General features: G+C 58.2%; 2 protein-coding genes across 2 annotated transcripts; one reads left to right on the top strand and one right to left on the bottom strand.

Moving 5' to 3' along the window:
- Positions 1–163: 163 nt before the first annotated feature.
- Positions 164–16,291, bottom strand: MEIOSIN (meiosis initiator). The gene is made up of 15 exons (XM_040996276.1): positions 16,258–16,291; positions 14,859–15,120; positions 8,792–8,936; positions 7,262–7,373; positions 5,809–5,943; positions 4,622–4,843; positions 3,757–3,856; positions 3,267–3,394; positions 2,783–2,911; positions 2,469–2,539; positions 1,728–1,871; positions 1,425–1,639; positions 741–830; positions 391–505; positions 164–202 (listed from the first exon to the last, which is right to left on the bottom strand). Exons 1-15 carry the CDS (start codon positions 16,289–16,291, stop codon positions 164–166), a joined length of 1,941 nt encoding a protein of 646 aa, XP_040852210.1.
- On the top strand, positions 14,954–27,943 carry LOC121166919 (F-box only protein 46). The gene is made up of 2 exons (XM_040996264.1): positions 14,954–15,020; positions 25,177–27,943. Exon 2 carries the CDS (start codon positions 25,231–25,233, stop codon positions 27,061–27,063), a length of 1,833 nt encoding a protein of 610 aa, XP_040852198.1. The 5' UTR covers positions 14,954–15,020; positions 25,177–25,230; the 3' UTR covers positions 27,064–27,943.

Genomic DNA, 27,943 nt, shown 5'->3' with positions numbered 1-27,943 from the left:
CAGGGGCAGGAGGGGGCGCACAGGGAGCATGGTGGGGGAGCTTGCCTTGGCCAGGGGCAAGGTCCCAGTTGTTGAATTTATTTTCTTTTTGTTCCCAACAATAAATAAGTATATAAATAGAACAGGGAGGGATGGGGTGGGGTGCACAAAAACAGGGGTGCAGTCATTGGATTTTGAGGGTCTGGGGTGGAAGAGGAAGGGCCTGCAGAACCTTGTCCCCCCTATTTCATCTGGGGTCTCCTTCCTGCGCCCCCAACACAGAAGGGTGGGGTGGGGAGTGTCAACAAGTACTGCTCAGGGGCGCCCACTGCATCATTCCAGGACGGTGCAGGTACAGCTGCCCTTGTCGGCCCCTGTCCCTGCCGCCTGCGCCGCCTGCGCCGCCCGGGCTCTTTCAGCCAGCAGCTGGTAGAAGGGTTTGGGGGTCTCCCAGTCCTCGTCGCTGCTGGAGCTGCCCCTCTTCACGATGCGGTTGTGCTGGCGGCTGAAGCGGCGTGCCTTGGTGCTGCGGGAGACAGCCCAGCGCGGTGGTGGGGGGTCCTCCCTCGGCCGCCCCCTGGCTGCACCCGGGACCCTTGGGGAGGGTGTCTGCTCCCAGCAGCCTGCCCAGTCTGATCATCCTCAAGTCTGTCTTCACGCCCTCAGCGCAGCCAGCACCCACCCTGCGTGTTCCGGGGGGCAAGGAGGGGCACCCCCAAGGCCTTCGGCCAGCCTTCTCGGGGCAGACCCGGCTCGCTCACCAGTACGGCTTCCGTTCCTGCAGGGTCATGTCGCGCCACAGCTGGGCTAGCTCCTTGGTGGCGGCTGTGGATGCGGTCCCCGGGCAGGCCCTGGGCCGGATAACAGGAAGAGGGAGTCACTTGAGGGGGGACCCCATTGCTGGAGGTGTCCTTGTCCCCTTGGGCCTCCCCATGCCCTCGGGGGTCCTGCAGCCCAGGCCTCGGAGTGGGCCCAGAATGGCTGCACGTTAAGGTGCTGGCGCCCACCCAGGCTGGCTGTTCCCTGAGTCCTGCCCTGTGCAGGGGACCCAGGGGTGGGCGAGTGGGGCATCGGGGGCGGAGTCACGGTGTGGGCGTGGTTTCACGATGGCCGTAACCACCAGGTAGCGGCAGGGCTCCGTGATGGGCGTGGCCGCACAGAGGGCGGGTCTTTCGGAGGGGTGGAGTTTCAAGGGGGCCGGGTTTTCAGGAAGGGCGTGGTCGCATTTTGAGGGCGTGGCTTCATCATGGGGCAGGTCACAGGTGGAGGGTGGGACTGCAGGAGGGGCGGAGTCGTGGGCGAAGGGTGGGTCTCCGGGATGGGCGGGGCTCCGCGTGGGCGTGGTCACGCCCTGAGAGCGGGGCTGCAGGAGGGGCGGGGCGTCTGTGTGGGCGTGGTCTGGGGCGGGGCTTCCGATGGCCGCGGCTCCGCCCCCTCGCACCCACCGTATGTACTGCTTGCGGTTCATGCGGCAGAACATGATGAAGCCGTTAACGCACTTCTTTTTGGGCGCGGCGGCGCCGGCCGCCTTCTTGGCCTCCTTGGGCCTGGCGGGGCTGACGGTCTTCTTCTTGGTCGGGGGCGCAGGGCTCGGGGTCCACGTGCGGTCCCTGTCTTCGTCGCTGGAGCGCGGCGAGCCTGCGGGGTCGGCCCAGGTGCTCTGCGCGGGGAGGCCAGGGGGGATGAGTCGGGGTCCCGACCCCCGGACGCCCCGACCCCCGGTCGCCCCGGGCCGGCCGCGGCCTCACCTCTGCTGTCTGACTGAGCTCCGAGTCCCAGTCGGTGTCGGTGAGCTCGCTGCTGCAGCTGTCCTCGCCGTGGTCCAGCGCCTGCGAGGCCGAGCCCGGGCTGGAGGGCTCCGGGAGCTCTTGGAGGGTCTCACGGGGCTCGTCCTGGGAGAAAGACAGGAGGCAGGGGGGGGGGCGGGGATGGCCAGGTGGGTCTCCCCGGGCCCAGAAGCCCCTGGACATTCCAGCCACAGCGGGGCCACCTGTGACTCCCCATCTTCCAGCCACTGGGTTGCAAGATCAAGTCCGGCTCTCAACAGCCAGGGTCGGGGAGCCAGGACCTGCAGTCGGATTTCCCACGTGAGTGGCAAGGGTCCCTTTTTCTGCCACCTCCTTCCCGGGGTGTCAGCAGAGAGCTGGAGTGGGCGGTGGAGCAGCTTTAGAGGGACTGAGGCAACTCTTGTCCGCTCCATCCACCCCCTCCTTCCCCCAGGGCCGGCCTGTTCTCCAAGCGCAGAGCAGACCCGAGGCAGCCTAGGGGCTGTGCTCTCCAGCTCTGCATGGAGGTTTGCTTGGAGCCTGGTGCCGCCGTGGCTGTGGTTTTCAATCCTCTGTGTGTGACTCAGCCCCCGCGTGTGTGTGTGCTGGTCCAGTGGGCCAGGTGCTCGGAGCAGGGCGGGGCGTGTGAGGCCAGGGGATGCCTGAACTGAGCAGTGAGGCATGTGTGGACAGACGTGGGACAGATGGTCGGACCAGGCCTACCTGGGGTGGTGCCACAGCCGGGGTAGAGGGAGATGATAGCTCAGGACCCAGGAAGACATGTTCAAACAGAGCTGTGGGGTTGGGGAGAGACACGTGGGCTCTGGCCCTGCTCCTCCCCAGTGGGAGCCCCTCCTCCCCTTTGTTGGTCTTGGGGATCACGCACTGTGTCCAGCCCCAGCTCTGCTCACCACACACACACACATGTGCCAGGCTGCCGTGCATCTGCCTGCAGGCCTGGACACTGGGAGGGCATTCCCTCTGCCCACCACCCCACTGTGTGCCCAGCCAGCACCAGGCAGGCCCCTGGAGCTCACCCTGGCTCAGGTCTTCCATGCTCTCCTCCAGGATTTGCTCAGGCAGCAGTGAGTTGGGGGAGCTGAGCAGTGAAGGGCTGAGCACGCTCCAGGAATCCACCTGAGGAGGCTCCAGGGCCAGTGGACTCCCTGCCGAAGGGGGGAATGTCAGGCAGCCTCAGGGCGTGCCCCTCGCCCCCAACACTGCATCTGCCTTTGAGGTGGTGCCCAGACATTGGGCAAGGTGACTGTGGGGTATCCATGTGGGGTTCCCTGTAGAGGAAACCACTAGATATGGGAGGCCAGGCACCATCAGGAATGGCAAACAAATAATAAATAAATCACATGGCAGATCCCAGCTACAGGTGTGTTAAGAAAGACTCCGAGGGAGTGTCTGGGCTCAAGGGAGTGGCTGCATAGCAACCAGGGCTGAGTGACAGTGGCCGTTTGACGGATGTCCACTGTCCAGGTCTCTCCCCTTCCCACCCCACAGAGCTGCTGTCACCGTGGGGGGTGTGCTCTGGGCTCCATGCGGGGAGCCAGGGGTCGGCATCTGGGGCCTCCTGGTCCACGTCCCAGCTGGGGTCGAAGAGCATTAATTCCTGCCTGTAAGAAGGTGGGGTTTCATAGCCCCTGTGTGAGCAGAGACAAGTAGCAGACAGGGGCGAGAGGGGAAGGAGCAGGGCAGGGCTTGTGGCAGAGGAGGGTAGGAACAGGGGTGCTGTTGAATGGGAGCTGGGGGGGGGGGAGGTGAGATGACTGGGGCCCACAGAGGGTCCCAGCGGGATATGAGGCCCCAAACTAAGGGCTGAGGGGGACACGGAAGGCTGCCAACCCATGCTGGGCACGGCCAAGGTCTCTGTGTTAGAAAAGCGCCTGAGGGGAATGGGAGCCAAGCAGGGCAGCTGCAGGCCACAGGCTGCCGGGCAGTGCTGCCCGGAGTACCCGTTGAGGCTGTCAGCCAGCACCCCTCAGTTTTCTTGGGGCTCCCTTACCAGGGACAGAACAGTGTCTGGTTGAGAAAATGGATGCCCTCTGCTCCTTCCTGGGGCTCCAGGGTCAGCACACTCTGGTCTGGGTTTGCATAGTCACCAGCTGCGGGGAGAACCGGGGCGGCCACTCGGCTGTGGATGGGAGACCGCGAGGCGCCATCCTGCCTTCAGTCAAAACCTCAGACTGCGGGGACAGGGTGCGGGGCTGCCCTGGTGGCTCCTGAATCCCGCCTCCTTCTCAGAAGCTGAGAGGAAGGGGCTGGCGTCTGGGTTACGTCACCACCTGCAGACCCCCTCATTCTGTATCAGAGCCCCAGTTCTGGTTCTGGCTGCTCTGATTCCAATCCAGCTTCCTGCTCACATGGGAGGGCTGTGGACAGTGGCCCAAGTGCTTGCTTGTGGCTCTGCCACCCGTGGGGGAGCTCCAGGTTCCTAGCCAGGTAGCGCCTCTGTCACAGATGCGGCACGCGGCCTGGCCATTGCAGAGGTCTTCAGGAAAAAGGGGCTGGATAGTTACATGGAGGAAGGCGCTGGCCCTGAGGTCGCAGGTTCGAGCCCTGTGTTGCCCTCTGTACCAGCTCTTTGCTGGATACATCATCACACCTGCTCCTAGCTAAGTTTCTTACAGAGGTCCCTGCCCAGTCCCTGGCCCTGCCACCTGAGGTCCTCACCCAAAGGAGAGCCTGCTCTGCTCCCACCCCTCATGGCCCCATAACAGAGCCTGAAATGAAGAAAACCAGGAAGCAGACCACAAGTTCTGTGAGTCCCTCCGGCCTGCCGTGGCATCCAGCACTGTGCCTGGGCCCAGCAGGTACACAGAAAGGAGCCTATAAAAAGGTGTCAGGAAGAGAGAGAGAGAGAGACCCACGGGGCAAGTCAAAGCAGGCGACGTCCTCAGCCGGGTCCAGCAAGGTCAGCAGGTCCTGACTGGCCTCGCCATCACCCCAGGCAACCTTGAGGAGATCGCAGGGCTCCACATGTCTCAGGGGAGAGGCGGATCCCCCTGGCTGCTCTAGGGGCAGGGCCAGCAGCTCCTCGGGCTTCTCCAGGGACAGGCAGCGGCGAGGGTTTCGCTCTGAGATTTGTGGCTCTGAGGGGACAAACGAGCAGAGGTCAGAGGGCCCCCGAGGTGATAGTGGGGAAATAGTGGGGGGCAGGAGGGAGGCGGGCTGACGGCTCCTCCAAAAGTGGGCTCTGGCTGATTGGCATCTTTAAGAGTATGGCTTGGCCTGGTGACTCACCTTTCCAGAAAGATCCATCCCTTCATCCTCAGGTTGGGTCACTAGGTCCAACCCCTGTCCACCCATAAAAGATGACCTTGGGAGCTTTATGCAAATATAGATGCCCAGGCTGCATACTGGACCTGTGACACGCAGCTTCTGGCACATGGGGCCCAGGCACTGGTGCTGAACTCAACTCCCACAGATGAAAGCACAGCCGGGTCCCTGAATCCCCAATGACCCTGATATGGGCCGTAGGGATCACAGCTGCTGCCTGAATGGCTGGCCACTGTCTGTCCAAGTTCTTCACGTTCAGCGAGAAGAAGGGACATTCTGTGTGTTAGCAACAAGGCAACACACGCTTGGATCTTTCTGCCACCCAATGTCCCCAGACGCCCTGCTCCAGGGACAGTGGCCACACACACACAGCAAATGAACCCCTGACTGGCAGCTCCCACTCCTGGACCCTGCCTGTGGGTTCCTCCACAGAAGTGGAGCCCTCGCAGGCTCTTCTGTGGACTTCAGGTCAGAGCAGGTGCTGCAGTTTCCACAGAAGCCAAGACTTGGAGCTGGGACCCCAGGGAGGGAAGACCCTGGGGAGATGGATACAATGGAGGGGGCTCCCAGGGAGGGAGCATGCCAGGGAGGGAGGACCCCAAGGAGGAGGGACCCCAGGAAGGGGGAGACCCCAGGGAAGGGAGACCCCAGGGAAGGGAGACGCTAGGGAGGGGGCATGCCAGGGAGGGAGGACCCCAGGGAGGGGGGACCTAGAGGGCTTGGGCCCTGACATAGCTTGCAGCGTTGACCCCCTGTAACCCCAACTTCCTGCTCATACCTGGCCCTCGGGTCAGCTTTTTCTTCCGAGGTTTCGGGCAGATGTCCCAGAGACTATGCTTGTGGGACAGCGGGGAGCTGGAGGGGGTGGCGTGTCTCTGCCGTGCTGGGCCCAGGGCTGAGTTCCGAGCCCTCCCTACATGGGATGGAGGGAAGGGGGAAGACAGGTTCAGAGCCCCAGCCTCAGCGCCTCCTATTGCGTCTTCCACACCATGGCACTTCCAAAACCTGGGATAGACGAGGTTGCATAGCCCAGAGGGAGAGGTTCAGGGCAGAAAGCCAGGCCACCCCCCGGGCTCCTCAGGACTCCAAGGGCCTCAAGGCAGGAGCAATGCAGCCCCTGCCAGGGGCTCCTATCCCAATCAGTCCCCCCTCCTACCTTCCCCAACACTGCCCACCCTTGAGGTCATCCCCTACCCGTAGCCTTGGGCCTCTCCGTACACTGTGACAGTGCCAGGCCAGGGCCCATCAGCTCATGGTGGCATCTCTGGTCCCAGCCCATCGCCTCGCTTCACGCCCAGGTCACCATGCTGCCGCCAGCACTGAGCTCACCAAGGCTCTGCCCCAACTTAATCCCCTGCCCTTCTCCCTCTATAACCAGAAGTCAGAGCCCCCCAGGATCTGGTCACTGGTCCCCTTGGTGCTGCTGCACCCCAACCTCCTGCCCTCCCTGTGTGTGTTTAATATTTATTTATTTGAGTAGGCAGAGTTACAGAGAGATCTTCCTTCTGCTGGTGCACTCTCCAAATAGCCGCATTAGCCCAGAGCTGGGCCAGTCTGAAGCAGGGAGCCAGGAGCTTCTTCTGGGTTTCCCATGTGGGTGCAACCCAAGACCCTGGGCCAACTTCCACTGTTTTCCCAGGCCACGTGAGCAGGGTGCTGGATCACAGGGGGGAGCAGCTGGGACTCAAACCAGTGCCTATATGGGATGCCAGGGGCTACAGACAGCAGCTTTGCCCCTGCCCGGAGTTTTTACACAGCAGTGCCAAGCCTGCGCCTGACATGCCCCAGGGCTGGGCGACACCTCCCAGTGCAGATGACTTCACTGGGCACTCAAACACGGAGGGAGGGTCGGCCTCTGTGCTGATTGGCAGACATCGGAACACCCAGAAGTTGATGCCACCAAGACACGTCTGTCTGAGTCGAGATGTGCCCCAGGGACCGACCTTCCCGGCTGGGTCCCTGCAGCCCCCCACCACACACACACACACACACACACCACTCGCCTGTCCCCAGACATTCCACACGGGCCTCCCCGGGCCTGCACTGGCTTGTTCATCCTGGCTTCCCGCTGTGCCCCAAAGGCCCAGTTCCCAGGCTGGCTCTTCTCTGAGTTCCCACAGCATCCATCCCTCCCCCACCTTGGGCTTCATCCTCTTCCCTGCCATGCTGGGAGACCCAGGACTTGGGGAGACCCGAGGAGCAGGTGCCAGGAAAGCTGGCTAGCTACTCACCGCCCGCTCCATTGCCCGCGTCCGTGGTGTGAGGCCTGAGCAGCGCCCTGGTGGCATCAATGTGTCTGTGGAGGTACTGAATGTACTGCAAGACATGCAGCAAGATCTCCTTCTGTGACCGAGATAAAGACGGGCTGAGGACAAACGCACGGACAGACGGACGGCGGTGGGGAGGCAGGGCATAGGACCACACCAGGACAGGAAGGCTCTGGGGTGCCCCGACACTGCTCCCCCGCACCACTTCCTCAGTGGGCAGGGGTGCTCCCGGTGGCCTGTCCAACCCTAACAGCGGACACAGGGGTTCCTGCTAAGGAAATGAGGCTCAGGGTTAGAGGCAGAGCTGAGATCCCAATCCAGGTTTGTGTGTCTCCTGATCCACTGTAAAAAAAAAAAATTGTATTTATTTACTTATTTGAAAGACACAGCAAGTGAGTGAGGTGAGTGAGCAAGCAAGAGAAGCTCTCATCCCATGTCGGAGTGCCTGGCTCACTTGGGAGCTAGCTTCCTGCTCATGCGCACCCTGGCAGGCAGCAGGTGTGGCTGGCGTGCTGAGGTCCCTGTCAGCCACGTGGCGACCAGATGGAGTGCTGCGCTCTTAAACACGGCCTGGTTCAGCCCTGGCTGTCGTGGGCATTTGGGGAAGTGACCCAGCGGATGGATGCTCTCCTATCTATCTGCCTTTCAAATAAAAGAAAAACACATTGATTAAACCAAAAAAAAAAAAATAAGTTCCCACTTTAGCTTGGCACCAGAGACAAGTCTTGGCTCCCTACGGGGACACCCAGGGCCACCTGACCCACTACAACCTTGAGGACACAGGGCCCAAGAGGCTCAAACAGACCTGTCATCCTCCCTGTCACAGCCCGGGCGACACTCGCGCCTCTGTTGGGAACCAGCAGTTATGTCACTCTGCCCCACTTTTTTTTGTTGTTAAATATGGTTATTTTTTAATTTAAAAATGGTCTTTTTTGTTTTTCCAGTTTGTTTTGTTTTCTTTTAGATACGGTTATTTTTTAATCGGAAAGATTTACAGAGTAGGAAACACAGAAAGATCTTCCATCTGCTGGTTCACTCCCCAAGTGACCACAACAGCCAGAGCTGAGCCGACCTGAGGCTCCCACGCGGGCATGTGGGCCGTCCTTCGCAGCTTTCCCAGGTGCATTACCAGGGAAGTGGATGGGAAATGGAACAGCCAGGATTCAAACCAGCACCCCTGCGGGATGCCAGCGTCACAGGTGCAGGGTTAGCTCATGATGCCACCGCCGCAGCCCCTATGCCCACTTGCTTTTGAGCCGAGCAGCATGAGGAAGTGGCCCCGGGGCCAGAGGGCTCAGGGCTCAGGGCTATTTCCCTTCCCTTCTCTTGGCCTCCTCATGTTGACGTGGTGGACTCCAGCAACTCCGGCTGAGGGCAGGCCAATCCCTTCAGCCACACCAGTGTGCAGGGTGAGGGGATCAGTCTGCCCTTCCAGGGACCCGCCCCTCTATCTGCCACTCACAGAAGGCTCCTAGCTTCCTCTGGGCCCTGTACCTTGGTCAGCTTCTTTGGGCCGCTCTGCAGGGGCACAGGTAGCAGCAGGGCCAGCTCCTGTAGCTTGCTGCTGTGGTTTTTTGTCTTACTCCTGTTTGGGGAGAACAAGAATTGGATTGTGTTAACGCATTCACAAAGTAAGCACCTGACTCCCAGATCACACCCCCACGCCAAGGAACCCCAGACCTCATTGGGGCTCATATTTTCCTTTAAACACATTGACAACAACCTTGACAACAATGGTTCAACTGGCTAATCCTTCACCGCCAAGGGCCGGCATCCCATATGGGTGCCAGTTAGTGTCTCGACTGTTCCACTTCCCCTCCAGCTCCCTGCCTGTGGCCTGGGAAAGCAGTCGAGGACGGCCCAAAGCCTTGGGACCCTGCTCCTGCGTCGGAGACCCGGAGGAAGCTCTTGGCTTCTGGCTTTGGATTGGCTCAGGTCTGGCCGATGCAGCAACTTGGGGAGTGAACCAGCAGATAGATGAGCTTTCCCTCAATCTCTCCTCTCTGTATATCTCTCTTTTCAATTAAAAAAAAAGTAATAATAAATAAAGCTTCTTAAAAAAAATCATCCCATTGGAAAAAGTCAAGGTTCAAACCCTTCATGTGGCATGTGAAAGGGAGACACAGATTCCCCCAGATGTGTGTCCCTTCCCCAGACGATCCCAGTGGCCAGGCCGAAGCCAGGAGCTGGGACTCCGCCCAGGTGTCCCACGTGGGTTTGGGGCTCAAGCACTTGGACCATCTTCTGCTGCTCTGCCAGGCCTTTAGCAGGAAGCTGGATTGGAAGTGGAGCCATCAGGACACAAAACAGCACTCCAGGAAGGAATGACAGTGTTGTGAGCGGCAGCTTAACACATGGCACCACAACACGAGTCTGAGGTAGACAGTGCCGTCTTGCCTGTTGGCTTCTAGGCTGACTGACCCACTGGCTGCAGGAAGGCCAGTGCCTCAGGCAGGTGTATTAGCAGGGAGCTGGATGGTAAGCAGAGCAGCTGGGACACGAACAGCATGCATATGGGATCCTGGCGCATGCAAGTTGAGGATTTAGCCACTGAGCCATCATGCTGGGCCCAACTTTCGATAGTTTTTTTTTTTTTTAAAGATTTATTTATCTTTATTGGAAAATCAGATCTACAGAGAGAAGGAGAGACAGAAAGATCTCCCATCTACTGGTTCACTCCCTAAGTGGTCCCAATGGCTGGAGCTGAGCTGAAGCCAGGAGTCAGACACTTCTTCCAGGGCTCCCACGTGGGTGCAGGGTCCCAAGGCTTTGGGCCATCCTCGACTGCTTTCCCAGGCCACAAGCAGGAGGCTGGTTGGGAAGCAGGGATGCCAGGACACGAAGCAGCACCCATATGGGATCCCTTGCAAGGGGGGGATCCCACTAGGGATCCACTAGGCCACCGCGCCAGGCCCCCTCTTGATACTTTTTAAAGGCTCCTAAAAATGTTCAAGTTTCTTTTTTAAGTTAGACGAAAAAGAATGCAATCCAATCTCTATTATATCGGTCTTTACATCAGTGCTATCATAAACTGCCACTTTTATTATTTTATTTTGTATTTGTAGAAGGAGAGCAAAATGAGCCAAGGGCGTGAAGAAGGATCAAGAAGGCGAAATGGCTCCAGGCCCTTAAATGTCATCGTGCAGCCCTCGCTGTCACTCTAACTTGTGTAATAACATTGGTACGCAGGAGGTTCCCAGGACCCATGTGTCCCCCTGGGGCTTCCGTTGCGCTGCGGTGAGTAAAGGCACCCTTTGGGACGCCTACCTCTTCTGTGCAGGTGCTGGTTTGGGTCTTGGCTGCTCCACTCCCAATCCAGTGCTCTATGAATGTGCTTGGGAGGGTGACAGAGGATGGCCCAAGTGCTTGGGTCCTTGCCACCCATGTGTAAGATCTGGATGGAGTTCTATGTTCCTGGCTTTGGCCTGCCCAGCCCTGGCTAGTGCCAGCGTTTAGAGATGAAAGAGCAGGTAGAAAATCTATTTCTCTCTCTCTCTTTTTTTTTGCAATTCCTTCAAAGACATCAATTTTAAAATAGCTAAAAATTAAAAAAAAAAAACTATTTAGGACCATCTTTGTGGTAGAGTGGATTAAGCAGATGCCTGAGATTCTGGATATCAGAGCATTGGTTTGAATCCCAGCTGCCCCATTTCCAATCCAGTTCCCTGCTAATGTGCCTGAGGATAACAGTAGCTGATGGCTCAGTGCCTGAGCCTCTGGCAGCCGTGTAGGAGACCCAGATGGAGCCAGGCTCCTGGCTTCTGCCTGGCATTTGGGTACTGAAACAACGGATGCAAGATGTGCCTCTTTGCGTCTTTCCCTCTCTCTGTCATCCTAACTTTCAAATAAATAAATACATTTTCAAAGGGGGCGTGGGCTGGCATGGTGGCTTTTCAGGCTAATCCTCTGCCTATAGCTCTGGCATCCCATGTAGGTACCTGTTCTGATCCCAGCTGCTCCACTTCCCATCCAACTCCCTGTTTGTGGGCTGGGAAAGCAGCAGAAGATGGTCCAAAGCCCTGGGACCTCTGCGCCCACGTGTGAGACAAGGCAGGAGTTCCTGGCTCCTGGCTTCAGACGGAACCAGCTCTGGCCACAGTGGCTCCTGAGAAGTGAGCCAAAGATAGAAGATCTCTCTTTCTCTCTGTACTTCTGATTCTCAGGTAAAATAAATACATTTACAAAAAGACCCTCAGACTGTCCAAAACCTGGGGCCCTTGGGATGTGGGACCTGCAGAGGGCGATGTTGAAGCCTGTGTCCTCTCGTGTTGCCATATAGAATGGTGGCTATCATGTCAGCAGGGGCCTTCGTGAAGACGCTGGCAAACATTGAATGCCCAATCAATGCTGTTATTACTCCTGGGAGGATGAGGATTCTTAGCTGTGGCTGGGGGCTGAGGGGCAGAACTGTTACCTGTCGCCAGGGTCCGGGGCCTCTGCGCTGGTTCCAGGCCCTTCTGGGAAGGCCACATGCCTGCTGGGAGCCAACATCTGCTCAAAGGAAAAAGAAAGAAGTGAGGGTGCTCTGGGATAGGGGGAGGAAATGGATGCCCTCCATTTTCCCCACAGCATGTGGGCCGTCGGGGACCTCAAACATGGGTCTGGAGACGTTGTTAGCTCCAAAGCCTAAAACTCCACGTGGAAGTCCACTGAATTCCAAACTGTAAATGTGGGCTCCCCCAGATCAGAATCTAAAGCCGCACATTCTAGAAGGTAGCCTCTGGAATTTTGACAGGAGTGGGGTGACGTCACAGCCGGGACAGGACACAGCCAGGGCTGAGCCCTGTGGGTTGTTCCCTCGGTACAGTGCTAGGAGGGCACTCAAGTTCTGACCTGAAGTGCCCCAAGTGAACTCCTAGCACCTCAGAAGGCGCCCTCCTAGACCTGCATCCCCACCCCTAACAGTGCAAGACGCCTAACCCCAAGCTGACAACTTGGCCTTTCCAACAGGGAAGCCCAGTCACATACCTGAGAACGCAGTCCACAGCCTTGACCCTGAGCACCCTAATCCTAAAGCAAAACAAAGTTCAGCACCACCACCGCCCCCTGCCCTCAATCTCCCCATTCCGGCCAGCCCAAATCCTCAACTTTGATTCAGAGGTTAACATCCAGACTTCTAGAACTCCAAACTGCCACTTCAGGTCCTCCTACTGCGACTCTGATCCCAGGACCCCAATATACCCCAGCTTCCACCTCCTCAAATTAGGACTGCACCAGTCCAACAGCCAAAGTTCCGGGTCACAAACCCAAGACTTTACATTCCAAAAACCCAGTTCCCTCCAGCCCCAAATCTTCCCACCCCACCCCATCCCATACCGTTGCCTCCCCTCCCTTCCCCACCCCCACTACCCACCCAGCGCTTCTGTCAATCAAACTTCCACAGGGATCCCCAAACTCAGCCCTCCTCTCAGCCTTCAACTCCAAACTCAAATCCCCGCCTCACACCCACGGGTCCACCTCATCCCCCCTCCTCCCCACTTCGTCCCCCCAGAGAGCTGGCAGGCGCCAAGTGCCACTCCTTAGGGACCTGTGGGCTCCACCCGACGCCAGCTGCTGCAGGTGGGGAGTCCTCCGGCCTTCTCCCCACTGAGTGCCTGACCGCTTCGGCCTATGCAAAATGGCGCTAGGTGGTCCCCCTTCTGGTTCCACACCGTTCCACACTTTGGAGCCCGATCAGACTCCAGGTCTTGCGCTGGGCCCCCTGCCAAGCGCAACTCTGCCCCCTGGGGGGAGGCTGAGGTTGAGGGGGTCTTTCTTCCCCCAGCGATGGCTTGCTGCTACTGCAAGCCTCAGGTTACCCACCCCTCGAGTGTGCGTGGAGTCTGCTGTGGGTGTGAATTCCGAGAATGTGAGGCGTTCGAGGCCTGAAGCGCAGACCTGGAGGGAGCGCCTGAGGGCAGGCCACGCCCCCGCAGTTCCCGCCAAGACCTGTGGGAGAGCGTGGAGGGGGCAGGGGGCAGCTGTGCGCACGCGTGGGCCGGGGTGGGCACGGCCTCGCGCCTCCCCAGCGCCTGGGGGCGCATGGCAACAGGGGCGCACGACAACAGGGGCGCAAGGCGCATGGCAACAGGGGCGCACGACAACGTGCGCGCCGGAATGCAGACCAATCAGCGTCCAGGCAGCAGCCTGCCTGTTTTTTTTACCAGTCCTGCCCCTGAGGAGCCGCACCTTCCAGGGTGTTCGAAGGGTGAGAGAGCCGGGGTATCCCCCAAGCGCCAATTCTGAGATTGGGCCACATGGGGCTGCTTGTCGTTCCACATGCCCACTCCCATTTTCCATGTTGTCCTTGTGGTGCGGGTCTGATGAAGGCCAGATCCACTGTGGGTGCAGCCCTCATGCGCCCTGGGAGGCCAGTCACAGTCTCCCATGCACTCAGGAGGGAATCAGTGAGCCGGGGCCCCAGGCACCCCAAGAACACTACACTGGGATGCAAGTCCCCTCACCAAGAGGCAAATGCAAGCTCCATTCTCGCTGCACGACAAGGATGGTCAGGGTGGGAGGGACGGGCGAGCTAGCAGCTCCTGGAGGATACAGGCCAGGAGTCTATCGCTTGTCAGTCGTTTCCTTGGATTTGAGATAGACTCCTCTCGCTTTTACTTTTGGACACACGGAGTGGTCCGGGCTCTGGTGGTCTGCAAGAGATCTGGTATGGGAAGAGTGGGTATGAAACACAGGTGCAGGTTTTTTTTTTTTTTAAGATTTATTTTATTTTTATTGGAAAGGCAGATTATACAGAGAGGAGAGACAGAGAGAAAGATCTTCCATCCGATGATTTACTCCCCAGGTGAGCCTAACGGCCGATGCTATGCCAGTCCAAAGCCAGGAGGCAGGAGCCTCTTCCGGGTCTCCCACGCGGGTGCAGGGTCCCAAAGCCTTGGGCCGTCCTCGCCTGCTTTTCTGGGCCACAGGCAGGGAGCTGGATGGGAAGTGGGGCTGCCGGGATTAGAACCGGAGCCCATATGGGATCCCGGGTGTGCAAAGCGAGGACGTTAACCACTTGCCATGGTGCCGGGCCCAGGCGCAGGTTTTTTTAAGTTGCCTTCCAAACAGATTCTGGAAAATGTGTTATTTTAGACCATGCTTGGGGGTTCAGAGGTTTTTGCACCAAAAGAAACCTTCCTGTGCATCCAGATTTCCCGTGAGCTTTCTAAAGCACCGTTTTAGATCCTTTCAAGCTCCGTGATGTGGACCCTGATGCATGGTGGTCCCTCCCTCATGCAGACTGAGTTTTTCTTCTCTGTGAGGTAGAAGGCGCAGGTAGGTAGGAATACTGAGGGTGAGAATCGTTGGGAAAGTGTTTAGGAAAGTACAAAGCATGGCTGGTGATTGTGTTCATTAACATAAGTGAACCGAGAAACTTTCTCAATTCCTTCCCTCGCCAACACCCTTTGCTGAGTTCTGAATTCTTGCACCAGGGTCCCGGGCCCGGATGAAGAACCCTGGACTCCATTTCCCAGCGTGCCTCGCGGAGAGCTTTCTGCGCCTGCGCCACACCGTGTCCCTTCCAGCCCCGCCCCTCCTGTCCGAGAGTCCGTCCTTCTTCTCCCACTTCCTACCCCACCCTCCCGAGCGTGCCCGTGTGGCCCACTGGGAGTTGTAGTCCGCGGTCGCCCGGACTCCAATTCCCAGGGGGCCGAGGGAGCCGAGAACCCGGAAGGGGAGGTTGGAGCGGAGCGAGTGGGGGAAGCCCGCGTAGCCGAGGAAGCTGCTGCGCGGGGAGATGGTGAGAGCCCCGGGCGGGGGCGGGAGGAGCAGGGGCTCGGGAGAGGTAGGGCGGAGGCTTCGGAAGCGGGTGGCAGCAGCCCGAGACGGACGGGGCTCGCCTGGGAGCAGTGGGAGCTGGAGGGAGTGGGAAGAATGGGGGCTGGAAGGGAAGGCAGGAGGCGCGCTTTGAGCCCGATCGTCAGGGGCTCGCGGAGCTGGGCAGAGGGGGCTGCGAGTTGCAGACGGGGCTGGACGTCCAGGCAGAGGCCGTGAAGGGGAAGGGAGGTTGTCCTGGGGGATGTGGGAAGGCGTTGCAGATCCGGGACAGGGGTGGGGTGGGTGGGTGTGGGTGAGGAGGGGTCTGTAGGGCGAGAGAGGCGAGGCGGGTGGGCGACGCGTTGGGTTCTGTGGATCCCTTAAGGGACAGGAGGGCGAGCGGAGGAGAGAGAAAGAGAAGTGGAGGAGTAGGGTGTGGGTTCCACTTGGGGACCTGAGATGGAGTGGGGGGCCCTGGATGTAGACATCCTTTAGGCAGGTCCAGCCGGAGACTCCCGGGCTAAGCTGAGACAGCCCCAGAATTATAGGACAGTAGGGCCAGAAGGGGCCAGGAGGATCGAATGTGGCACCTTGTCCTACCCCCTGTGGGATTTAGAGGTGACGTTATGTGGACAGTCCAGCATTCCCAGCCCTCACCCCTGTCCTGGGCAGGGCTCCGCTCTCCCAGCCTTAGAGGTTTTTATCTGTGTGAGGGGAACAGTGAGAGGACTCAAGGGAGGTGCGTGTGTGAAAATTGCTACTGTTCGTGGGAGCCAGGTCATGTCTGGACTCAGAGCTGATGGGAAGTTGTGCTGCCCAGGAATGCAGGCGACTGGTCCTGGGGGCACATAGAGTCCCTTCTCTGGCCAGGCCCAGGGTCAGGGTGGGGCACGGGGTTCCACGTGGCTGGGGATGGCTCACGTGTATTGGTGTAGGAAAGGCTGGCTTGGTTCTTTACTGTTAGGGCACGATGGCATCCAGACACCTGCTGTTGGAGCACAGAGAAGCTAAGCAGCTTTCCTGGGGTCACTCAGCAGGAGGTGGAGGACTCTAGGAATGTACTTCCGACCCCATCCCGGCTCCTGGCACTCATGAACAGTGTGTGCAGGAGGGACAGAGACCACGGTGCAGTCTTCAGTCAGGTGTGCCCGTTAGTCACTTGGTGTGTGTGTGTGTGTGTGTGTGTGTGACAGACCCACCGGATGGGACCGGCAGCCTACAGGTGTAAGGAGATGCAGAGGGCTTGGTGTGCATGCCCCTTGCATATGATGCATTGGGTCTTGAAGGTAACAGGGGGCCCGGCACCATGGCCTAGCGGTTAGGGTCCTTGCCTTGAACGCGCCGGGATCCCACATGGGTGCCGGTTCTAGTCCTGGCAGCTCCACTTCCCATCCAGCTCCCTGCTTCTGGCCTGTGAAGGCAGTCAAGGATGGCCCAAAGCTTTGGGACCCTATACCTGTGTGGGAGACTCGGAAGAGGTTCCTGGCTCCTGGCTTCAGATCGGTGCAGCACTGGCCATTGCGCTCACTTGGGGAGTGAATCATCGGACGGAGGATCTTCCTCTCTGTCTCTCCTCCTCTCTGTATATCTGACTTTGTAATGAAAATAAAATAAATCTTTAAAAAAAAAAATAAGGTAACAGGAAAGCCGAAGGTGGCTGCGTCACTTCCGGATCTGAGAGGCGGTGTTGTGGACAGCGTCACCCACGTGCCTCCTTTTCTTTGCTTCCCTGAATATCTCCAAAGTTTGAGACGTTGCTCCCCAATGCAGCCTGTCCTTCAGTCATTCCTGCCCCCAGCCCGTTAGGAATAATCTACCTGCCAATCCATGCCCAGCTTGGCCCAGCACGATAGGCTTCCATGAATAGGAAATGCTTTTTTTTTAAGATTTTGTCTTTTATTTATTTATTTATTTATTTATTTTTGGATAGCAAATATTTCTAACAACTCAGTTGTATTTATTTATTATTTTAATCTAAACTTTTGGCCATTGTGGACTCCCTGGAGTGTACGGTGACTTTTCTTTTTAAGATTTGTTGTTATTGGAAGAGCAGATATACAAAGAGAAGGAGAGAGAAAGAGGAAAGGTCTTCTATCCCAAATGGCCACAGTGGCTGGAGCTGGACTGATCCAAAGTCAGGAGCCAGGACTTTTCTTTGGCTCTCCCAGGCGGGTTCATGTTCCCAAGAACTTGGGCTGCCCTCCATTGCTTTCCCAGGATATTAGCAGGGAACTGGATGGGGAATGGAGCAGTTGAACTGGTGCCCATATGGGATGCCGGCACTGTAAGCAGAGTCTTAGCCTGTTGTGCCACGATTCAGGCTTTTGTTCTGTGTTTCTGACTAAGCTGTAGACCCATTTTAGGCCTCAGTTTTCTCATACATAAAATGGAGCCACCATCCGAACCTTGGAGTTCTTGGAAGGTGTTGGTGAACAAAGGTATGCACAGGGTGAGATCCATCTGTGATCTTTATTCTTTCAAGAAAGATGTTTTGGTGCCAGTATTGTGTCCCTGAGTTGAGCCACCCATCTGCGAGCCAGGCCCCTCCCTGCCCCCCACCTCACCCTGGCTGCTCTACTTCCGATCTGAAAGGCCGAGTGATAGCAATGTTGATCTGATCTGCCTCACTCCCCAGCTGTCCACAAGCGTCAGCGCCCCGAACTCTGCATCTGGGTTCCTCGCTGTGGATGGCAGGGCCCCAAGTCCTGGGGCCATTGTCTGCTGTTTATCAGGATGTGCAGCTGCCGCAGGCCGCATCAGCCGCTCGGGAACTGGGACGTGAACTGGTGTGGCCCTGCGTGGGGCAGGTGCACCCTCTGCGGCAGGACACCCACCCCTGCCCCCTCTCCCAGCCCTGGGTTCACTGTTGTCACAAAGTCACACGCCGGTGGCACTGGGCTGGGGTTTCAGGTTGGGGTGCTTTGGGTCTTGATTGGGCCACAGCTCTTTTGCTGCCTTTCCTGCTGACCACTGCTACCAAACATTTTTTTATTTTAACCACTCCCTCTCCACTTTACTGGGCGTCTCTCACTTGTCCCTGCTTATGTCACATCTGGGTGCCCCAGGGAAATCCGACCTTGGTTTGTTTTGCCCGTTGCTCTCATTTGTGGGTCACAGAAGCCACACCTGCTGTCCATGCCGTCCTGGCATTTCCTGCAGACCTTGAGTGTAAGTCTGCAGTCAGCAATGGTGCGAAGCTTACTTGTGTGAAATGGTATTTTCTGTATTTCTAGCAGTTGTTGGCGAAGTTGTCTTGTTCCTAAAAACGCAGAGGTTCCCTCCCCGCAAGACATGGCTTGGGACACCTGCCTGGGTGCTGTAGTATTTAACCCCTCTACCTAGAAGCTGAGACCCCATCACCAGTACCATATGCCCTCCTGATCCCCCCAACCCTTGCTTAGCAGGAGGTCTCCCCAAAACACCTTGAGAGCAGGCGTTTCTGTATTCTGTCCTCACCTGCCCCCAATGCCTGGAGCTGTTTTCTTCTACCAGTGAGAGGAGCCCCAGGACACCACTAGGTAACTGAGGCAGGACCCTTTGTTATTCCCCGTGGGGGTGCATTTTTATTTATTTATTTATATTGGAAAGACAGAATTACAGACAGAAGCAGAGAAAATCTTCCATCCCCTGGCTCACTCCCCAAATGGCCACAATGGCTGGAACTGAGTTGATCCAGAGCTAGAAACTTTTTCCAGGTCTCCCATGCGGGTGCGGGGTCCCAAGGCTTTGGGCCATCCCCTACTGCTTTCTCAAGCCACAAACAGGGAGCTTGATGGGAAGTGGAGCAGCCGGGACATGAACTGGTGCCTATATGGGATGCCTGTGCTTGAAGGGGGAGGATTAGCCAATGGAGCCATTGCGCCAGGCCTGGGATGAGTGTCATTCCAGAAAGTGAACTCAGGAGGGAGGTGGCCTTGGGCTGGTGCTGTGACGTGCGGGCTCTCACTGCTCTTTCTGCATGATCTCAACTCTGGCATGGTGAACTTGCCCTTGCACCCAGGGCCACTGAGCTGGCACTGGCTGGGTCTCGGCGAATTGTCAGCCGATCTTGGGTAGACACTGCCTTTTTTTTTTTCTTTTTCTTTTTCCTTCTTCATTTGACCATGGAGGAAACTGAGGTACGTTGGTTCCTTTCCTCTCCTGCTTCCGCCCTCTGCTTCCTGGTTCTGTAACTTCTACCTTCAGGGAGCTGAGTCAGAAAGGAAAACTGCTGTGGGAGTGGCCAGCAGACCCTGGGGCCAGAGAAGCCTGGGACAGGCCAGAGGCCCGGGATAGTGCCGGGAGGAGCTGTGAGGCAGGCTGGGGGACTGGACAGGGCTATGGTGTTCTCCCTGTCCTAGGAGGGGGAGAGTGCCTGCCCCGCGCCCAGCCCTGCCCTGGACATGACCCTGCCCTGAGGGGCAGGGCTGTGCGACTCCACCCGGCAGGGCAGCTGCTCTGGATCTGCTCTGCCCTCCTGCCCTATTTCTGTTTTGTTTTGTGTTTTGTTTTTATTGGAGAGACGAAGAGACAGAAAAATCTTCCATCCACTGGGTCACTCCCTAAGTGGCCACAGTGGCTAGAGCTGAGCCAATCCAAAGCCAGGAGGCAGGAGCTTCTTCTAGGTCTCTCATACAGGTGCAGGGTCCCAAGACTTTGGGCTATCCTTGACTGCTTGCCAAGGCCACAAGCAAGGAGTTGGATGGTAAGTAGAGCAACCAGGACAGGAACCAGCGCCCATATAGGATTCAGGCTCTTGAAGGTGGAGGGTCTGCCATTTGAGCCAATATGCTGATTTCCTGCCATGATTTAAGTTGGATGCTGCTTTTGTTACGTTCCAGCCCTTTGCTTGTTTGAAAGATTTCTTTTCATTTGTGATTTGAAAGCAAATAGAGAAGAAGAGACAGAGAGGTGGAGAGAGAGCGCTTACCCTCAAAGATTCTCTCCAGAAATGTTTGCAGTAGCCATGGCAGGGCCGGGAGCTGAGCCCGGGTTAGCTGGGACCCCAGTAATTGAGCCACTGTCTGTTGCCCTCCAGATGTGCAGTATCGCAGGAAAGCAGAGGCGGGACTGCCACCCAGACTGTGGGCTGTGGGAGGAGGGTGGCACAGGTGGCATCCTGCCCACCATCCCAGATGCCGGCCTGGTCTGTATTCACCTGGGCTCGCCCCAGGTGGCCACGATTGTGGGACAGTGGGGAGGCCTCCCTCCCAGCTTCCTTCTGCCTCTTCCTGGCCTTGCTCTTACTCTCCTCCACCTCTGGGTTTTTATTTTTTATTTTCTCAGTTTACCTCATTTTGGTAAAGACAAATCTTTCCACACTTCTAACACAGGTGCTTTTTTCCCACCCCAAGAACTTGGGCCCCTGAGGGGCGTGGTCTAGCAGGTGCTAGGAGACCTTGCTGTCTGGCTCCACTTTCTGGGAAGGCTGCACCGACTCCCATGAGCCAAGTGTGGAGGCCACAGAGGCTGGGCCCTCAGGTGGGTCCCAGGCAGGAGAGGACAGTGAGGGAAGGAGAGAAGGGGCCTAAACCCGTACCCCAAGATTCGCTCAAGTCCTGCACATAAAAAGCTGTGTAACCATCTGCCTGTAACTTGTGCTTGTGCATCCCCTGCGCCTGCATACTTTAGATCGTCCTTAGCTGACTTAGACTACTCAACACAAGGCAAATGCTATAGAAAGAGTTGTAGAAAATTGTCTACCTGTTATGTACCCAGGTCTTTTTTTTTTAAACATTTCCAATCCACATTGGCTGACTCCACGGGTCTGGAACCTACACGCATGGTGATAGTGGTGGGTTCAGGAGTTCGCATTTCAAATCCAGGCTTTGAGGGAAGTGAGGAACGGTCCCGTGGCATATTTAGGGACAGCAAGAAGGTTTATGTACCTTCCAGCTCTGTGTTAACTGGAAGGACACTCGCTCACTCGCTCGCTCATGTAGTTTCATTTAAGCCTTGGAGTCAGCCACATTTTACTCAGATTCAAAATTCCGCCGCTAGGCCGTGAAGGAAGGCAGGCTCTTCTGCCCTTCTGTGGTCTCCCAGATCTTGGGCACGACATTAAAAATAGAAGATGTGAGAATTTGAAAGAGGCGTGATTTGTGAAGTGCTGAGAGCAAGGAATGCACTCCGGGGAGTGCTGCGGGATTAGCTGGTGGCCTGTGTCATCCGAGATAGCCCCGTGGGTCACAGTCACCACCCTTTCTCCTGAACTATTCCTGGCCACCTCAGTGTCACCAGGTGGCCCAGCTCAGGGCCAGCACCCAGCATGCCGGTGTGATGATTGGTGAGCATTGCCCCAGGCATGCTGGGGAAGGCTGAGAGTATCTGGGCACTGGGGTGGCTCGTGTCTCCAGGAAGAACATGTCCTCTGAACCCTCCCGTGAGGGCGGTGGCCTTGCCAGACATACTCCATCGCAATTACAGGTTCATGGCTGTGATATGCAGGGAATTTTTGCCTTTATGCATTTTGCACCTGAGCTGTTTAAGAGTCATGTGGTTGGGGAAATTTTTGTGGAGAAGGAGTTTGGTTGGTCCAGGTGTGTCTCTGCCCTCACAGGCCCTTTTGCTGTGGCCCCTTCTCCCCTCGCCCCTGTACTCTGGGTTGGTGTTTTTGTCAGTCTTCTCTCACCCCCCGTTTTTTCCCCCAGCATTGTGATTGTTTTACTGTGTGTGGATCTTTCCAGAATTGTCTCTCTGGGCAGACCTAGTGGAGGATCCTGTGTTGGACTGGGCTGGGCGTGTGGGAAGTTGGGAAACCCAGTCACCATTGCCAGACCCTGTGGGCAGGGCTGGGATGGGGGACTCAGCCAGCAGCTGCCACCCTCTGGGCAGGTGGAGCCTGGGGAAGGCCCCTCTGTTTTGCAGATTCACAGATGGGGATGAATGGAGAGGGGACTTTGCAGGTGAGCTTCCTGTCTGAGGAGCAGGGTGACCAGGAGCCCAGTGCGGGTGCCTGGGGGTGGATCCTGAGGCAACCTGGGGAAGTCCCAGGGCGCAGTGCTTGCAGCTGCTTCACAGCCCTGCTCTGACCCCTGAGGTGGCCGGCTCTGCCCCCTCAGATGGCTGTCTCTGTCCCCTGATGTGGCCTGCTGTCCTGACCCCTGAGGTGGCCGGCTCTGCCCCCTCAGATGGCTGTCTCTGTCCCCTGATGTGGCCTGTTGTTCTGACAGCCTGAGGTGGCCGGTTCTGCCCTTCAGATGGCCCTGCCCTTCAGATGGCCGTCTCTGTCCCCTGAGATGGCCGGTTCTGACCCCTGAGGTGGCCGTCTCTGACCCCTGAGGTGGCTGGCTCTAACCCCTCAGGTGGCCCCCAGTAGCTAGAGTTGCTACCAGTTCCTCCACCCGTGCAGGGGGGAGGCGGTCACTGCTGAGGATCGCACAGAGCCTGAGTGTCAGCTCCGACACCAGGGAAGGGCTGTGGAGTGTGGATGGGAAGGCAGCCAGGCTGGAGCCGGGCAAGGGCCGCGCACGGTGGGTCAGGCAGCTAGAAACCAGCAGCAGGTCCACCCTGGCCACCGCAGGAACCGGCGTCCAGTTCTTCCCCACCTGCAGCCCTCTGGATTCCCCCAACCAAAAGCGCTCCATCCCGGGCTAGCATCGGGATTGCCTCTGCCCTGAAGTCCTTGCTCCCAATCAGCCCCTAGGCCCTTTAAATTCCAACTGTCCAGCAAAGGGATTCTGAATAGAGGGAACGTCTGATAATAAGCCTTTCTTTGTGGGGCCGCAGCCTCTGTCCCTGGCCTGCGCCTCCTCCGCGTAAGCAGGGCGTTAGGAATTGTTGTACGCTCCCTTCCTCCCACCACTCCCTCCCTCACAGTCGCCTACTCCTCCCTATTTTGAAGTCGGGTGCCCCAGGCCCAGGCCTTCCTTATATGGGCATGGCCCTGAACGGCGGCCGCTCATTGGCTGGGACCGTCACGCGTGCGTCTGTCAACAAATGGGCGGAGCGCCCGAAGGGCTGCAGGGAGGCGGGCTTCTGTCTGGGTAGCTCTGCGCATGCGTTCTCGCCGTGGGCGGGACAAGGGGCGTGGTCTGGGCTTGGTGGGGGGGGTCACCTCAGGGATGCACAGGGGTGTGCAAGCTTCCCTTAAGGGCAAAGAAATAGACAGTTACATGATTATGGGGGGGGCGTCCCTTGGCACTGAAGTGCTAGTTTGGGTCTGAGGAAGTTGTATAGGTGTGGGACACATCTGGGGTGCTCTTCAGGGACCCATTAGAGTTTGGGACTGATCGCTGCTGTATTAAGAGCCTCTTTTGCGGATTGAGGTGTTGGGTCCATGTAGGGTTTGGGTCAAAGAGCCCACAAGGAGCCAGGGGACCACCGCTACCTGGGCTTAAAGTCGCCAGGACTTTGTCCTACCCACAAGTGTCACCTCCCTAACCCCTTCCCTCTCCTAGACCTTCCGGAAAGGGACCAAGGGTACGCCCTGCTTAGTAGCACCAGGGAAGGTTGGCTAGGGATGGCAGAACAGTGCGTGCTGGGCCCTGGTGGTATCTGCGAGGTCGCTTGGGGAGTTGTTCTGGCTTTGAGGGCCGTTGGTAGGGTTTGCATTCCCTGTCCAGGAGCATGTGAGTAGCAGGTCTGCACCCTGGGGGGGGGGGTGCAGGGAGCCTGTGCAGGGAGCTGTGAAGGATTCCAGGGAGAATGGGTGCCTGCGGCAGCTGTAGGGTGTAAGAGAGACGCCATCCTGGAGGGGATTGTTAGGTTTGGGGATTTCTTCAGCAGGATGTTGAAAGGTTTTTTTTTTTGGTGGGGGGAGTGGGGTAGGGAGGGACCCTGAGACTGCAGAGAAGGGTCAGAACTGTTTAGGGCATTTGAGTGGGTGGCTGAATCTGAGACGAGTAGCAGGAGATGGCCTCTATTGGGGTAACCCTGTATCCCCTTAAAAGCATGGGTGCTTCGGTAGTCCTGATTGGCAAACTTGGCCCACCTCTAGGTTTGACTATCTGTGTAGTGGTTTTATTTTATTTATTTCTTTTTTAAGCACGAGCTTGGATTTCAGTAGGGGCTATAAGTATTTGAGGAGTGGGTGAGATAAGGGCTTGTGGGAAGGGCAAGAGGTCATGTCTAGGGCTCCATGGTCTCACCTGGGGTCAGTCTGGGAGATGGGCCAGGCCAGGCCTCTGACGGAGGAGCTGGCGCTTGTCGTCCTGTCTGTCCTCACCGTGTCGCCGTGGGCTCAGGTCATACACAGAAGGCTATCGCCAGATTCGCTAGTGGCATTAACAAAGAACAGCATCTCCCGAAGCCATGGCAGAGAGCCTGGCTTTGCTGTGCCCCCTGCACAGTGGGAGGAGTGGGGACTAAACTACGGCCGACTCCCAATCCCACGGCTCTGGGGATGGCCTGTGTGCCCCACAGAGGGCGGCTAACATGGCCCAGTAGCAGCCAAAGCCCAGGTTATTTAAAGAGCCTGGGCTGACTCTGGCAGCAGCTCCCCAGCCTGTCCTTCCGCCTGCGGGCTGCGGCAGCCATGGCCCTGGGCAGTGCCAGGAGTTCTGGGCTTTTCAGGAACTGCTGACGGGGGTGAGCACTGTGAACTGCTGCCACTGCGGCTGTAAGGGCACGGGAGTGGGAGGCCTTGGCTAGCCCATGGAATAGGAGCTGGCACCCCGGCCTCCCCCGGCTCAGGTCACACTGTGGGTTCCCAGAGCAGGTCCGGACTTGCAGCCAGCTTTCGTGCACTCACCTGGAAGGTGGGCGGGAAGGGTGCTCTTTTGTTTTGTTTTGTTTCTAGATTTATTTTTATTGGAAAGGCAGATTTAGAAAAGGGGATACCGAGAGAGAGATCTTCCCTCCACTTCTTCACTCCCCAAAGGCCGTAACAGCCGGAGCTGAGCGGATCTGAAGCTAGAAGCTTCTTCTGGGTCTCGCACAGCTGCAGGGTCCCAAGGCTTTGGGCCGTCCTCCACTGCTTTCCCAGACCACAAGCAGTGAGCTGGATGGGAAGTGGAACAGCCAGGGCATGAATTAGCACCCATGTGGGATGCCAGAGCTTATGAGGGGAGGATTAGCTAATTGAGCCATTGTGCCGGGCCCAGAAGAATGCTCTGGATGGTCTCATCTGGGTGTCCTTACCCCCTGCCCCTTCAGGGCTGGGGCTGGTGGTCCTGGCAGGAAAGGCCAGCTCTGCCACACCCCTTCTCTCCTGTCCCCAGGTGGCACGTGGAGCCCACCGCCAAGGCCTCACAATACAGTGAAGCCCCCTGAGAATGGACCGCGGCAGCCTCCTGCCCTTCCAGCTGTGGTGCCCCCGGCCCTTCGGCACCTACTCCCAGAACCAGCCGCGCCCACCCACTGCGGCCCTCAAGCCATCGGCCTGCACAGAGCCCAGCGGTGGGTCTGAGGCTGACCATGGCCCAGCCCTCTCAGAGAACACACCGCCTGCCTTGGCCACTGAGACTCCAGCCTCCCAGGCCGCCCCCCTGCTCTCAGGAGCAGCTGCCGGAGACGAGGGCCGCGTCCTGTTAGACACATGGTATGTCATCAAGCCCGGGAACACCAAGGAGAAAGTGGCCTTCTTTGTGGCCCACCAATGTGGAGGGGGCAGCCGGGCCAGCTCCATGAAGGTCAAGGGCCACTGGGGCAGTGACAGTTCCAAAGCCAAGCGGAGGAGGCGCTGTTTGGAGCTGACCAAAGCTCCCCCAGACCCGGGGGGCCGTGAGGGACCCCCCACTGCTGAGGGTGGTCCCACCTCAGCCAGCGAGGATGTGGACCTGCTGTCGGTGGCTGAGATGGTGGCCCTGGTGGAACAGCGGGCTGCCCTGGCCCTGCAGACCTACCCACGCCCTGCCACCCCATCACCCATGGTCTTCGTGTCTGCTGAGCAGGGTGGACCAGCCAAAGGTCTGGGGGCTGAACGGCGGGCCGCTGGTAGCAGTGGTGACTGCAGCCGTGTAGCCGAGGCTGTAGCCCACTTTGAGGCCCAACGGGACAGCCCTCCAACCAAGGGCCTCCGCAAGGAGGAGAGGCCCGGCCCGGGTCCCGGTGAGGTACGTATTGCCTTCCGCATCTCTAACGGCCGCGAGCCCCGGGGGCCAGATGGTGGCTTGTCCAGCGGGGGCGGGGGCCGGCCTGGCTGTGCCTACCCCGGCAGCCCAGGCCCTGGAGCCCGAGCCAAGGACAAGATCACCTGTGACTTGTACCAGCTCATCAGCCCCTCCAGGGACGCCCTTCCCAGCAACGTGGAGTTCCTGCTGGCTCGGGCCGATGAGGCCAGCGAGAGTGACTCCCCAGCCATGGCCAGGCCCGAGGACACCCCCCCAGCCCCACCTCCGCCCCCTGCCCGGGACTGCGGCGGCGCGTCCGGCTTCCACGTGGATGTGGTGGTGACGGGCGTGGTGGATGAATGCATCTTCTTTGGCAAGGACGGTACCAAGAACGTGAAGGAGGAGACCGTTTGCCTGACGGTCAGCCCCGAGGAGCCACCCCCACCGGGCCAGCTCTTCTTCCTTCAGTCCCGGGGGACAGGCGATGGGCCCCCTGAGCCTCCCCCAGCCGACGCCCCACCAGCCGCAGCACCCACCCCGGACGACACCCCCGAAGGACCTGCGGACACCTCGCTGTGCCGCCTGTACCGGCACGTGTCACACGATTTCCTGGAGATCCGCTTCAAGATTCAGCGACTGCTCGAGCCGCGGCAGTACATGCTGCTGCTGCCGGAGCACGTGCTGGTCAAGATCTTCAGCTTCCTGCCCACGCGTGCCCTGGCAGCCCTCAAGTGCACCTGCCACCACTTCAAGGGCGTCATCGAGGCGTTCGGTGTGCGGGCCACCGACTCACGCTGGAGCCGCGACCCACTCTACCGGGACGACCCTTGCAAGCAGTGCCGCAAGAGATATGAGAAGGGTGACGTGTCCCTGTGCCGCTGGCACCCCAAGCCCTACCACCACGACCTGCCTTATGGACGCTCCTACTGGATGTGCTGCCGCCGGGCCGACCGCGAAACGCCCGGCTGCCGCCTGGGCCTGCACGACAATAACTGGGTGCTGCCCTGCAACGGGCCGGGTGGGGGACCCCGGGCTGGCCGGGAGGAGGGGAGGTGAAGCTTGGGGGGAGGAGGGGGGAGGGAGCCCACCATGCCCGGCCCCCACCTGGCACCCCCCTCCCCGTCCCTGTCAGCACTGACTTTCTAGCCGAACTGAGACAGGGCCCAAAGGGTGATGTGCGACTGGACCCCTGGCAGCCCCATTGATTTTCTGTTCCACAGACCCCCAGGGCTGCAGGCCCTCCTACAAGGGTGGGTGGGTAAGTTTGCTTTTTTTTTTTTTTTTAAATCAACATCTCAGTTTCTCCCACCCCAACTCCCTCCCTGCCGCCTTCAACCCCAAGGACCCACCAGCAGGGAGCTGATGGCAGCTAATTTTGGTACCACTTAAGGGTTCACCCATCTGACTCCATTCCCCCAGTTCTCTATCTTGTGGAGCTGTTTCTTCCCAAGAGCCAGCAGGGCCTGCCCCTGCCCCGGGGTGAGGGCCCTGGATCACAGGCTGTTGCCAGACTTTTCCCACTAAGGTTTCCCCTAAACCAGTCTCCTCCCTCTTCCCTATAGGGGAAAAGAAATCTGAAGCCTAAAACTCCCCCAACCCCTGTTATTTAAGCTATCCCCTCCCCACCGCCCATGAACGCTGTGAAGCCCTCTGCCCAGCTCTCAGCAGTGGAGCAGCAGAGGGCCCGGGCTGGGGGCGGGCATCCCTTGTCTGTCCTTCCGCTCCGGATATGGGGGTCTGCAGCCCTGGCCCCATGTGCTGCTGTAGAATCCTTTGGTCAACCGGGACCTTGATTTTCAGGCAGTTTGTTTCTGGGGACATCTTTGTTCTGGATTTTTTTTTTTTCCCCCATCATTGTGGTTCTGGAAGCTTCTAGCGTGTGGCATCTTGGCCAGTTTTTAATTGGTCCTTTCTATAAAATCAATATTTATAAGGT

This window comes from Ochotona curzoniae, unplaced genomic scaffold (genome assembly GCF_017591425.1).
Source record: "Ochotona curzoniae isolate NIBS_2020 unplaced genomic scaffold, NIBS_Ocur_1.0 patch260, whole genome shotgun sequence".
Taxonomy (NCBI): domain Eukaryota; kingdom Metazoa; phylum Chordata; class Mammalia; order Lagomorpha; family Ochotonidae; genus Ochotona; species Ochotona curzoniae.
The sequence above is the reverse complement of the archived record's forward strand: the minus strand, read 5'-3'. Positions and strand labels throughout refer to the sequence as shown.